A 14068-nucleotide genomic window follows, 5' to 3' on the forward strand; every position below is an offset into this window, starting at 1 on the left:
CTACTGTATAATCTAGTGAGTCTTTCATCATTCATCTTAATTAGTGAACCGTTAGTCTTAATTAGTGAACCCCTTTGATCAACCCCACGTTAACGAGCATACGTCCATTCATAAGATAACTAAACACCAATACAGCCATGTATTCACTCTCTTCACCCCACCCTTCATCCATTCATCTATCAATTCACCAGTCAATCAATAATCCACCGATGCATCACTCGATGCAAAACGCAACAACAAATAAACACACGAGCAAATCAAAAACCATTCACTGCCACAAACGCATTCACTGTATTGATGACATGTAACACAGTCCGTGTCTCATATTTTGAAATGAATACTTTTGAGCTTTTCCATTTTACACAACTAACCAATTAAAATTACATTGTTGCATAGTTGCAATGGCCAACTGTCCTCGTCATTTCCTCATCGAATGGCCTCTGTGGTGCGCTAACAAATAAACATACCGTCATGCTGTTACAGCGCATAATAACCTGTTAGCATTAAAAAATAATAATAAATAGCTCGGGCATAAACATTTCTCAAATCTCGGTAAGTACTTTCTCTCCAAAATTTGATTTAGTGGAAGTAACCCATTCGGATTTGGCATCATGTGACAAGTAGTATTTGTATTCCACTGTATCATTTAGCTGCCCTGAATTTAATAAAAAAATAAATTAAAGAAAAAAGAAAAAAACCACCACTCTGGCAAATGTGAGGTGTTTAATGGTGTTAATTTTAGCACTTGGAACGTGTCGACATTATTAGAGCACAAATTGAAAAAATAAAAAGTTGCTTAACTATATTTGTCGCTTTGATACCTACACCCTAGGCTCCGGAATCAAAGTAAATCTTTAATAAAGATATTTAATTGCTTTTCACGGTGATTATCACATTGGCCTAAGATAATTCTTGACAGCATGTGCAAAGGGAGAGCGGCTTCTAGAATTTGCTGGATGCATGCGCATGCCTTACACCGAGCAGGCGTGTCACTGTCAAAAACAAGGCAGGAGGAAGAGCTTCACTGAGAAGCTTTGACTCCTCTGAGACCTGCGCTGAGTGAACACAACACAGAGGAGAAAAATGACCTTGAGGCTTCCAAAGCAAGGAATGAATTTGTCAAAAGACACCTGTTTTTTTTCATACATAGCACACACACGCACACACACACACACACACACACACATACACACCCACACACACACACGCATATTTCTAGGCAAACAAAAACAAATCTAGTTATTATAGCCTTGTGCATACCGCCTTCTCTCCCCTGGCTCGAGCTTCCGCCATCATTTCTCCTCATTGCATCTCACTGATACCATTGTTCTGAACAGTCGACGTCAGAGAAAATGTCTGAAACATGGCCGAGCCAAAAGCCGAAAAGCCTCCATGCTTCGAACCTGACTTTAATTGTAGTCCTCGTAAAGGGACTGAACTGTGTAGGTTTGGGTCCACACTGCACCACATCCAGCAGAAGATGTCACGTGAGCATTGTGTGCTTCTCAGCTTCTCGCCACTTGGATTATTGTTCTATATTTAAGGTGGAATCGTATTTGTTTAAACTTGCATAGGTGTCAAACTCAGGTCCTGGAGGGCCGCTGCACTGCATGTTTTCCAAGTCTCCCTGTTGCAACACACCTGATTCAAATGATCAGATCATCAGCAAGCTCTGCGCAAGCCTGACATTGAACCTGTTCATTTGAATCAGGTGTGTTCCAACAGGGAGACTTGGAAAACATGCAGGGCAGCGGCCCTCCAGGACCTGAGTTTGACACCTATGGTTTAAAGGGTTAGCTAATATTAAAAATGACAGCGATTGCTTGTGGTAGCTGAGTTGGTTGTCAGTGTTGGGCCGAACTTGCAAGCGTTCGACCCAGGGAATTGTGTTGTATGTTTAAGTCAGAACCCAATTTTGAATGATATCTTGCAAAATGATGCCTTGACTGGATCGGTGCAAAAAGTTTCACCACTCTGCTGTGTAACATTATTATACGGACTGCTTTCAGAAGATCATTCAGAGGACGCCTATATGTGGCTGCCCCTCCACTGCTGCCGCTTGTTATTCTGATCTTGTGTTTGAAATATGCGCATAGATATTCATATATTTTCTATTCTCTTGTGTATCATCCACTTTGCTGGTGCAAAACCAAACTTCTCCATCATATGGCAAATTTTAAAAAGCAGCAAGCATTACTGGATATTTTTGGAAACCAACTCATTGAAGTTAATATTTTACTTTGCATTAAAATGTATTGCAAAAAACATTTTCTGCCAATGACCGTTTATTGTTGGAGTTTATTTGATATTGTTTAGTGATAGAAAAACAAAACAATTAAGCAGTACCACACGAGAGGAATTACCGTTGTACTCGCCAATCTTCTTGAAACTGATTCGATTGCTCCATCATTGTTTTCCAAAGTAAAATCAGATGTTTTGCAAATGTCTTATTTTGATTGAACACGAAAGGTAATCAGTCTGCTTTTTCACGAAAGACTGCAGAAATTAGAGAATAATTACTGTTGAGAGGATGAAATCAGAGGATTTGGACAATTTGAAGTTAAGCAATGGCTCGAAACGATTACGTGATTCATAAAATAGTTGATTCATTTGCTAATTGATTAGTTCTCAAGGGAGCGCCACGGTGGTCGACTGGTTACTCGTTGGGCTCACACTGCAGATGTGCAGGGTTCGATTCCGGCTGCAGCCTCCCTGTGTGGAGTTTGCATGTTCTTACTGTGCCTGTGTGGGTTTTCTCCGGGTACTCCGGTTTCCTCCCACCTTCCAAAAACATGCATGACAGGTTAATAGTACACTCAAAATTTTCCCTAGGTGTGATTGTGAGTGCGGATAGTTGTTTCTCTATGTGTGCCCTGTGAATGGCTGGCAACCAATTCAGGGTGTGTACCCGTCCACCGCCCCAAGACAGCTGGGGATAGGCTCCAGCACGCCCCGCGACCCTCGTGAGGAGAAGCGGAATAGAAAATGGATGGATGGATGAGGTGTTGATTCATCGATTCATTTTGACATTTCTACAGCAAATTTTCTTTGTTATGCTAAGGCTTCATCTCTTCTACATCATTGTGTCCTATTGGTTACCATATCAAAGATTATTGTTCGACCCCAGTTATCGATCAGTTGCTTCTCAAATTTTCCAAAATGACTGTTGTGTATCTATCAAAGTACATTATCTTCCAATTTGAAACATTATCCAATATAAGTGGTCCAGGTCGCCGAGTGCATTGTACAAAGTAGTTTTTATATTTCTAACCATCGAGTTGAAAGTGAATTTTCCTTACTGCTAACCAGCGATGGCTTCACAGGTGCAAAACGGGGTGATTTGTAGTTTGGGTGTTCACCTTCATTTCATTTGCACCCACAACCTCAAGTGTCATTCTCGTTTTCCCTCCTTCACCCCTCTCCTCCTGCTCACTCGCGTGGTTTGATTTGACGTCTCCTGCACAACACATCAACAAGCACCCCCCACCCCCACCCGCCTCGGTTCTTGTATGTTACGCCATCAGAAGTGAAAAGGAGGAGCAGGAAAGGAAATTAAGCAAGAGATGACGAGCAATGAAGACTCTGTGAGTGCCTGCTGGAGGCTGATGGCAGTGGTGGAATGTCACATGATGCTCTGAGAGTTTTTCTTTCACATCACTAAGCAATGAAATCACAGCCATTCACCTAATGTGGTTCTAACGTTACACTTTACCCACTTAAGTTGAAATAGGTTTCATTGCCACGAACTGTCATTTTCTTTTCCCTCCATACCACTGAGCACACACCGAAATGTTCGATAGCTCATCTCCAAAGAACTAAAAACAGGAAATAATCTTGTTGTGTGCTCATTTCTCCTTTTTGTGCCGTTAATCTTCCCTCCCAGCTAATCCAGTGGGCAGATCCGCCGCGATTATCTCTTCTTTTTATTCATGACTGGCCTGATCGCACTTTTCATCGTGCTCCTCTACTTCCCCTCCCTTCTATCCCGGCTTTTCCCCCTCATCTGAGTCTTTCACGGATGCGTGCAACAGGAATCTGAATGACACATCCCGAAGAAACCCGAGAAGCATGTGGTATCATTGAATCTGTGACTCTACGCTTCAATAATAGACAGATGAATTCATTATTAGCAATAGCAAAAGAGTGATTTGAAGGGATAACACAGCGGCATCAGCATGCACACGTGTGATAACAATAATGAACAAGTGTGTTTCTTATGAAGTGGATTGTCATGACAAGGATGCTTTAATTAGCGTAGACGCAGCTTGTTTTGATATCCTGCTGAGATGCATATGGATGTGCGTGTATGTGTGTGCATGTGTGCGTGCATGCGTGTGTGTGTATTGTGCCTGGATCGTGTTGTTTGAGCCCCAGCAAGAAAACAAAGGTGTTAGGCTCCCTGCTAAAGTTGTCTTTGGTTGACATGTTTCCCGAGGTGATGTTAAGTAGATACTGAGTAGTGGACAAATTTTACTAAAAAGCAGCTCAACAGTAAAAGGCCCTGTGATCGACTGGCACATCCATTTTCCAATCCGCTTTATCCTCACAAGGGTCACGGGGGGTGCTGGAGCCTATCCCAGGCGTCTTCAGGCAGTAGGCGGGGGACACTCTGATCCGGTTGCCAGCCAATCACAGGGAACACAGAGATGAACAACCATCCGCGCTCACACTCACACCTAAGGACAATTTAGAGTGTTTAATCAGCCTGCCATGCATGTTTTGGAATATGGGCGGAAACTGGAATACCCAGCGAAAACCCATGCAGGAAACCGGAGTACCCAGAGAAAACCCAAGCAGGCCCAGGGAGAACATGCAAACTCCACACAGGAAGGCCAGAGCCGGGCTCGAACCAACGACCTCTGCATTGTGAGGTCGACGCACTGACTACTGGACTACCTCCCCCCACCTTCTCTCTCTCTCTCTCTCTCTCTCTCTCTCTGTCTCTGTCTCTCTCTCGAAACTAAAGACCTCTTCACTGATTGATTTACTTGGTTGTGTGGTTTGATGGTGAATGAAGGCAAAGTAAAACCCTGGACATAACTGTTTAATGCAATGGTATCCAAACTATGGTTCGAAAAACTTTTGACATGGGTTTTGGGTAAAGTTAGTGTCGCTGTCAAACTGTCGAAAAAGTGAGGGGATGTGAATAAGGGTGCCTACCACTGACACTATCAATAAACCTTTTTCGACGTGCAAAGAAACAAATACATTTAGAGCTAAAGTAGTCACAGTGGAGAAAAAAAATAGATTTTTCATCTTCAGAAACAAACACATTTTCCTCCACTTTATGCTTATTATCCAGGTCCAATTTGTGAACATGTCACATCACTAGTCATACAGAAAAATAAGTGATGTCCTGGCTGGTTGAACAATGTTTCAAGGTAATCGTAGGTTGCCGTAGCAATATCAGTGATGCTACAGTACGTTTAAAAGCCCAGCTTCCGTCCCTACGATGGAAGGTTTTTGTTAAAGGTAAAATGAAAACATACTTTTGCTTTAATATACACTAAATGATTGCAGATGAATTTGGTGTGTATACCAATGAGGGACCATTGCCGTTACCTCTGCGTGTCTTATCTCCATGTATTACGCTTATCTCACTCCATTTCCTACTAACCCTTTATCCCAGTCCTCGAACTAAAGTCTCTTATTTTCAGCTCCTTTCAAAACCTGACTTTGACCTCGCCCTCCTACCTCAAACGCCTCCTCGTTTCATCTAATATCCATGTCCTTGTGTGGCGTATTTGATGTGTGAGCTGCTTTCCCGTTGAAAGCAGTGTCGGAATCGTCAAATGGCTCTGAAACCCAAGATTTTGATAGGTATAATTAGTTGTTAATTAGAATCTTTATCTGTTACATTACACAGCCCTAATCAAGGATTTTCTAACAAACTCCGACGGCAAAATTAGATTTCCACAATGTAAGGATCATCTACCTGAAGACACTTTTGACAGTGTCCTTTTGGAAAGTATAATTTCCATGACTTTAATGAGCGCCGGGTATTTTTAGCTGTGTGCGGACTTGAGTGAGAATTGCTTGAGGAGCAACGTCTCCGAAGCACTTAGTGAGAAAACACGGTTTGCACAAGAGGCTACAAAACAAACCCGATGGAACATGCTGCGCAATGGCTTGATTGGAGGGTGTGTTGGTGTGTTTGTGTGTGTCGATGTCTTCCAGAGCTGGAAGTGGCTCGGCTGAGCACGGATGGGAGCCTCAGCGACTTGACATTCCCTCAGTCCGAGCTACACGGAAACTCCATACAACTGTCAGCCAGCACTCTCAAACAGCACGGTAGAAACGGTAAATGTCCCACGTCTCACCGCGACCGGTCTCTCACGCTAACCCCTGCTCAGGGTGATCTCGCTCACCGTGTTGTTTTTCCAACAGGTGAGATCAGGATGGCCTTTGTCCTCTACAGGAACTTGGGCTCCTATCTCTCCACAGAGAACGCCAGCGTCCGACTGAGCAGCGAGGCCGTATACCCCAACTATTCGGTCATTGTCAACTCCCCCGTCATCATGGCATCCATCAACAAGGAGAGCAACAAGGTTTACCTGTCGGAGCCTGTCATCTTCACGGTCAAACATCTACAGGTGGGTAAAAAGGCTCGCGGCGCACGGGAACGACGTGCCCCGGTGCCACTGAACTGTGACGCGGCGCGCAGGCCTCTGCAACTCGTCTTCACGACTGACATTGGGTGTACGCGATTGTGCAGCAACATGATCTCATTGATTTATTTGTACGAGTTATTGGTCGTATTGATGACCACTCCAATGATAGTAATCGTGGCGACTAAGTGGTTGAAAGGTCCCTTGACTAATAATTACATGACCTGATGCTTTTCTCCATAAAGTCAATAAGGAAGGGATTTCTTTTCCTTTTTTTTTTTTAACTAGCAAATCCCAACACAACACTTAACAAGTAAATTATAATTACGAGGGTCCGGGGCCTTATTTGTGATTAAACACTCTCCAAAACACATTAGTACTTTAAGTCATCATTCCTTTTATCATGTGTGGCTTTTATATACCCTAATTGGCCTTAAAAAGTCATTGTAGTCCCAGAGAAGCAATTGGGCTAAATTGTGTGGTCCTCTCATGTCGGCTGGTCTCGAACTTTTTAAACAGGTTGTTAATAGTTTTATCAGAGATGACCTTATTATTGGAATGTGGCTGATGTATATGTAGAGTACTACATAAATGTGAGGCTGCCCAGCGGGATACATTTTTACTGACCATTCAACTTTTTAGTGATCTGATAAAAGAGAGGGGTTAAAAAAAACATTTTTAAAAAATCTGACCATTACAGGGCTTTCTTTTTTGATGGTAATTTCAGGGATTATTGTCCTACGCTATATGCTCTGGTAATGTAGTGGTACATGCCACTGCCTTTGGTGCAGCCGGCGCTGGTTATGATGTCGAGCACAGGATGCCTGATTTGAATGCTGACTGTTGCCAAAGGTTTGAAACCTCACATCTGAAAAGGAGTGGAATAAATTAGCACTCCTCGATGATTTTATTCCCAATCAAATTACAATTGACCGTTTTTAAATACTGTACCTATCCAATTTGTCGGCCGTAAAAGAACGTGCCGTGTTTTCCGGTTGGTCCTCATTTGGAAAGTAACATGCAGATTCCTCCGTTTTCACACCACCAGCAGCAGCTCCTTCGCTCACAATCTCACACACAACAAGCACAGCCTTTGCCGTCACCTCTTGACATGACATTTGTTGCCGCGTATTCTGTCCCTTCTGTTTGTTGTACTCTTGTCTCTTTGACCGCCTCTAATCATTTCACCGCGTCCCGTTTGTTTTACTGCGCTCTCCAAATGTTTTCTCACACAATTGCATTCTTCTGTCATCTTCTTCTCCATTCCTGCCTCCTGCTTTTGATCCCAACTTTAAATCTACTCCTCTCTGTTTCTGCTTCCCCAGCATTCCGAAGAGAACTTCAATCCCAACTGCTCCTTCTGGAGCTACTCCAAGCGCACCATGACAGGATTCTGGTCCACGCAGGACTGTCGTCTGCTGGCCACCAATCGTACCCACACCAGCTGCTCCTGCACTCACCTCACCAGCTTCGCCGTGCTCATGGCCCACGTGGAGGTCAAGGTAAGCTGTGACTTGGGCTGGGAATGGCCAGCGTGGTTCTGGAAAGCATCATGACACCGTTTGATTTGCAACCCAAGCTGCAGTAATACATTTTATAAGGGAAGGAGGTGGGTGCGCGAGAGTACATGAAGAGAATGGGACCACAGCATCTGGCAATGGATTTAGTTCTCTCTCGACTCCACGACTTAGTATTTTGGAAAATTTTACAAGTGATTTGACGATCTCTATTAGGAGATCCTGATCAAACGTTACTATTTAAATTGTCAATAATTAGGGATGCCTGTGGGGGGGTTTTCGTATCAAACACCATTGACATATAGTAGAGAGCAGCATAGCACCACTTATATGTCACAAAAACCATCAAAACTATGCAAACAAATAACTATATAACAGCACACAGTGCACACTTCAATCAATCTAATAACATTAAAAAAACAAATAATTGAAATACTATATATTATACTCAAGAGAAATACTGAATGTTTAATGTATTGTTGTGGATAGTAGCTACAAATGTGTTGTGCTAGTCAAACTTGACTTGCTCTAACCAACCAATCAGAATGCAGAAAAAATGCTGACACCAGTGAGGGTCTGTCCCTGGAACGACGAATCCGATTGGTTAAAGAACCAATTCCAACTGCTTATGTGATGCTCAGAATGTTGGGAATTAATTCATGTAATTTTATGGCACAAATTTAGGTTATAAATGCCCACCACTGTTAGCTAGGCAACTATATTAATGCATGGCTCAGGTTTTGTGAAAACTTTGCATCAATGTAAATTCAGAACAACCCAGGGGTCTTCATCAAGTTATCTGAGGTAACAGCTCATAAATCCGTGCGTATCCCTTGCCATCACTTTATTTTCATATTTATTTCCCACAGTGTAAGCAAGCGTATCATGGGTGAAACCTTTATTGCCCTCATTTTATCTTGTCTTTTGCACTATTAAAAATCAGCAGTTGTGCATATGGACGAATGTGGACGAGTGTTTTTTGGGTTTTGTTTTTTCCAAAGAGAGGTCATTGTCAGGGCTCGCTTACTTGGCGGCCGTATGTGAATGCCGCATGAGGCTTTGAGCGGCGTATCGATCACGCCGCTGCCGTCTTCAACACAGATCAGCGTGCCAGCTTACGGGACGCTGATAGATAGAGCTGCAACACCTGTGCAGCACTCTGGAACGCCCTAACTCTGAACGCTCAATGACACACAGCCAGACCGCCATCATTCACGCCCGGGGGGGTCATTTCATGTTCCTGTTTGTTTCATATTCTGGTAAACTAGACAGTCGATGTGATTTGCTCTTGCGTTGTTCACAGAAAGCAGACAGCATCCACGATCTGCTCCTGGATGTAATCACCTGGGTTGGCATCCTGCTGTCTCTGGTCTGCCTGCTCATCTGCATCTTCACCTTCTGCTTTTTCCGCGGACTGCAGAGCGACCGCAACACCATCCATAAGAACCTTTGCATCAGCCTCTTCATTGCTGAGTCGCTCTTCCTGGTAGGAATCAACAGAGCAGACCAGCCGGTAAGTAAAAAAAAAAAAAAGTGCAATATGGTTGGACCAGGCATCAATTTTTTTTTTTAACAGAGAAGACCAATGCTGGCATTGCTGAAAGTACTGCTGATATATGCATTATGTGGACAAAATACTTAACCTCTTAATTAATCCATCAAGGGTTGGGCTTGGGGATTTAGTACTTAATCAATGGAATGTCTCTTTTTTTTCGTCATCGGATAGTTTTGCACTGCCCTACGTTATCTTTGGTACGTGTTTGTAACAGTCATTGGCCAAAGATTTCGACACTTTCTGTATTTTTGATGTTGTGTCATTCAAAAGATACTTGAATTTGAGCTGACTTTTTTTGTTTTCTTGAGCAACATTTATGGTATCATCATTTGCAGCATCATTAACGTGATTCCCACAGGGACACATTGCAGTCATCAATGACCAAGCATTTCCATTTGTTTAACTCATTATAATTCCTCAAGGGGAAGTTCACCTCACTCTGTTCTAGATTCGTGTTACATACCATGCAGAAAACCAGATCGCATACATGCAGGCATGAAAGGAGAGCTGTTACAGTTAAAAGGGCGTGCTCAAGCGATGTACCGTTTGAGCTGGTGAACGGGGTCAGTGCCTTGCTCAAGGGCATCTTAACAGGGGTTATCTCTCCAACTGCTAGTTTCCATTTGCCATTTTCTCCATAAACGGCCACCTTATGGTTCCAAAGCCTCAGTCATTGCAAATGAGCTGCAGTCGTCATGTGCAGGAGCAATGTGTGTGGCACAAAATGGCTGAGGCAGCTCAAATTAAAATTAAAAACTTAGTAAAACAGGTTTCATTTTATCCCGACCCACCAGCTACTCATTTTTTTTCACAGGATAATTGCCTGCAAAACTGACATTAAAAAAAAAAAATCTCCTTTTCAAGGCTATGGAGTGAAACCGGTATATCAGAACATTTTTTTTAATTGTGTGGAGTGAAAAAAAAAATCAGTAGCAGAAGTAACTTTGTGGAATTGAATTTTTGGCTTATACGGAATGCAGAAGACCTCTTTTTCAAAGAACGGGTGGGAAACCATTTTCTTATGAGAAGCTTTTGTTTTATAAGAACCACAGTATGGTATTTTGGGGGACAAAAAAATGGGCTGTAGGCTCTTCATTCCTGCCGTTCTGTGGACATTGAATTTTGGACTCCGTGCACATGCATATGTATTTGCTTTGCCTCTAATAATGTGCTACTTCAGTCCTGCTTCACTTACTTCCATGAGTCATTCACCCTCAGGTTAATATGAATATAGTTGATGTTTTTTTTTTTTGTTTTGTTTTAATCCCAAAATCCATTTGGTTCTGCCAAGGATGTCAATACACAAATTTCAGTTCAACCTACATTTTACAAGCTACTCCATACAGACACATTCAACACACAGACACTAACCAGACACATTTCGCCACTGCCGTTTTATGGTGTAAATCAAGTATGTTTGGGACGTAAAAGGAATAAATATGGAATATGTAAATGATGCCTACACCGTAGCACGCCTGTCTTTTTAATCTTCATATTAAACCTGAGAATCTGGGTTCATATCCAATAATACAAGATCATGTTGAGCAGTTTTATTCTGGGTCACTGTGTAAGTGTGAAGTGGAGCCTTTTCATGGTCTTGCTTGTATTCATCACGCTCACTGATGCAGTGCTTTCATCTGATTAAGGACAGCCAAGGCTGGCCAGACCCTTTGCTAATCTCAATTGACCAGGCTGACACGATTCCAATAATTTCTGGTTGAAAACAATCATTCATTATGATTTGCAGGCTGGCAATTAGATTGTAGGTTAATTTGGCATGTCAAACCTAGCCCATTTAGTGTGTTTTCTCAAACTCGAATTATATATCTTTTGTTTCTTCCTACGCAGAGAAACAATTGATTTTACATTTTCAACCTGCTTGCTGACTCATGAACTGAATCTACTTAATAAATTTGGCTCATGTTTACCCATTTTACAACAGCGGATCAATTGTTGTATATACTCTGTGCAGGCGTAGGCGCGAAACAAAAATAAGTCCATTTTTGTTCTTCATATGCCATCAGTCACGTAGCTCCAAAAATAAAAACAAAAAATAGCAATGACAAAATGAAATCAAATGTTCCCATTACATGTTATCGGGATAAGAATGTGATCGACTTGAGCCACATTCTTAACATGGCCAAAGGAAAAAACTAACTAACTATATATATATACAGTATATATATATATATATACAGTATATATACATATATTATACCAATCACACATAATCATTTGCCTTTTATCAAGGTCAAGGTCATCTTTATTGTCAAATATGCTTACGTATGACATGAAGCACAGATGAAATTTCTTATTATTTTCTTTGTAAAAATAAATAAATAAAAAATAAAAAAACATCGGCACTCAGTGTTTGCCAATTGGCAAACCAGTTGCCGCCAAGCTGGGTGGGCAGCCACAACAGAAGTGTCTGGAAGATGCTCCTGGCAGAGTGACGAGTTGGTGGCTGAAAGTCCATCTAAAGCTTATGCCCGCTAACACCAGCGCAGGGGAGACAGCATCTATGATGTGTTACGTTCAGGAATATGTGAGCAACAAACCTTATAAATCATTGTATTATATTTGTTAAATCATCCCCACTGGGCAGCACAGCAACGGGGAGGGTGGGAACATGAAGGATCGATGGGTGCGCGGCGGTTTCCAAGTGTAAAGGGATAAAAAAAAAAAGACTGTTTGATTGACGTTGAAGTCAGTTGTAACCACTCCCATGGCTGCACAGCTATCCTTCTAACAAATCCGCCAGCCTGTGTCCATGTTCAAAATTACGATCATCGAGTCTAACTAGCCCCCCACGCAGAGTCATGATTTAAAAAAAAAAAAAGGAGGGTCAAACAAATCATTTTGGTATTCGCAGACTTTGTGGCCCAAATGTCATATGGACATTGTGACTCAAAGAAGGCATTTGCACAAAAGCTTAATTAATTCCTCCGAGCAAGGTCACCCAATCGTCAAACTTTTTGCTCCAGCTCTGTGTAGGTAATGTAATTATTATTATTTTTTTTTTTTGCTTTAGAAACTTTTATTGATGGACCGCCTGTCTGGTGTGCCGTCTGGCAGCATCATTCATTGCCTCCACAGAGCGTAGCTGAGCATCTCACCGAGCGTCAATTAGGAAGCGCTTCTAATTGTCAATGGCGGAGAGGAGAACAATGTGTTTAGACATTGTCTTTTGGAGTTGTGTGCTTCTTTGTGGCTGCGTGGAAGGTGCTCATGTGTCTTTCTATGCATGCTAGCTGCTGTGCGTGCGCAGACCACTCACCCGTTAATTACCGGTGGCTATTCGTGACCTCCATTAACATCTTGAGCGTCACTTAGTTTGTAGCCGGTTAAGCCGGTAAATCCATCAGGAAAACCAAATGACTCCGCATAAGCAGCACACTAGTTTTTTGTTTTTTTTTAATACCTGTGTGTGTCTTTGTGTGTGTAACGCTAAAACGTGCCATCGTTAGAAATGGAAATGAGCGACTCCCTGGCTCCCTAAACTCATTGTCTGTCAGACATTAGGTAATTGTCTCCCTGTGCAAGCGCTTTCATTATAAAAAGTCACACTTTGAGCGGTTTCATTCGACGACTCTTTAGATCACCATGGAAATGATGGCCCAAATCGCACGGATCATTCTTCCGACTGCCTCTTTTCTTAAGCACCGCTCTTTCCTTCTTGCCCTATTGCCTCAATTCTAAATGCAGATTTAGGATTGATGTTTCTCTTTTCATTTTGTGCTCATCTTTGCAGGTCTCTTTGTGTGTGTGTGTGTGTGTGTATATATATTTATATATATATCTATATATACAGTATATATATATATATATATATAGATAGATAGATAGATAGATATGCACACACACACACACACACACACGCACACACCAGATAGTCTTACTTTCAATGCTCTTTAAATGTCTTTTCCTTATTTTACGTCTTCATCATTTCTCAGGATGTGCTGGTGACCACAATTTAATGAAAACGCATTTGTGACATTCCGTGTCAACATTTCGCCATGCCTTGGCGGAGATGAGTGCCATTATTGGTGTTTTGTTGTAAATGTTAAGAATTCCACTTCAGAAGTAAAGGTCCATTTTTGGACTCCTGCTTATGTCTTAAGGGAGCCCTGAGTGCTGTAAATTCTTTGTGAAAATTTTGTGGTGCGGATCACACTGTAATATTAATTTCATTAGTTACGTGACAAGATTTCAATTCATTCATCTGATTCAAACATAGTTTAGCCCAAACTGAGTTGGAATATTTCCTAAATGTATGTTCAGAATTGAGTGTTTTATGGTTTTGAGTAGAGGAAGGCACCATTTTCAGACAGCAATGGTGCTATGCTCATATTGGTGGAAATATAATGTATTGTGATACTTACATTTAT

General features: G+C 41.9%; 1 protein-coding gene across 7 annotated transcripts in view; it reads left to right on the forward strand.

Moving 5' to 3' along the window:
• Positions 1 to 14068, forward strand: part of adgrl3.1 (adhesion G protein-coupled receptor L3.1) — a 150569-nt gene that overhangs the window by 109833 nt on the left and 26668 nt on the right. For all 7 annotated transcript variants that reach the window (XM_086119558.1, XM_086119553.1, XM_086119555.1 and 4 more), the window contains 4 exons: positions 6178 to 6300; positions 6388 to 6593; positions 7934 to 8110; positions 9429 to 9638. In XM_086119558.1, the coding sequence (XP_085975684.1) occupies positions 6178 to 6300; positions 6388 to 6593; positions 7934 to 8110; positions 9429 to 9638 (716 nt within the window). The remainder of the gene's footprint in view (positions 1 to 6177; positions 6301 to 6387; positions 6594 to 7933; positions 8111 to 9428; positions 9639 to 14068) is intronic.

Source organism: Hippocampus guttulatus, chromosome 9 (genome assembly GCF_054856545.1).
Source record: "Hippocampus guttulatus isolate MCC_2025c chromosome 9, RoL_Hgut_1.0, whole genome shotgun sequence".
Taxonomy (NCBI): domain Eukaryota; kingdom Metazoa; phylum Chordata; class Actinopteri; order Syngnathiformes; family Syngnathidae; genus Hippocampus; species Hippocampus guttulatus.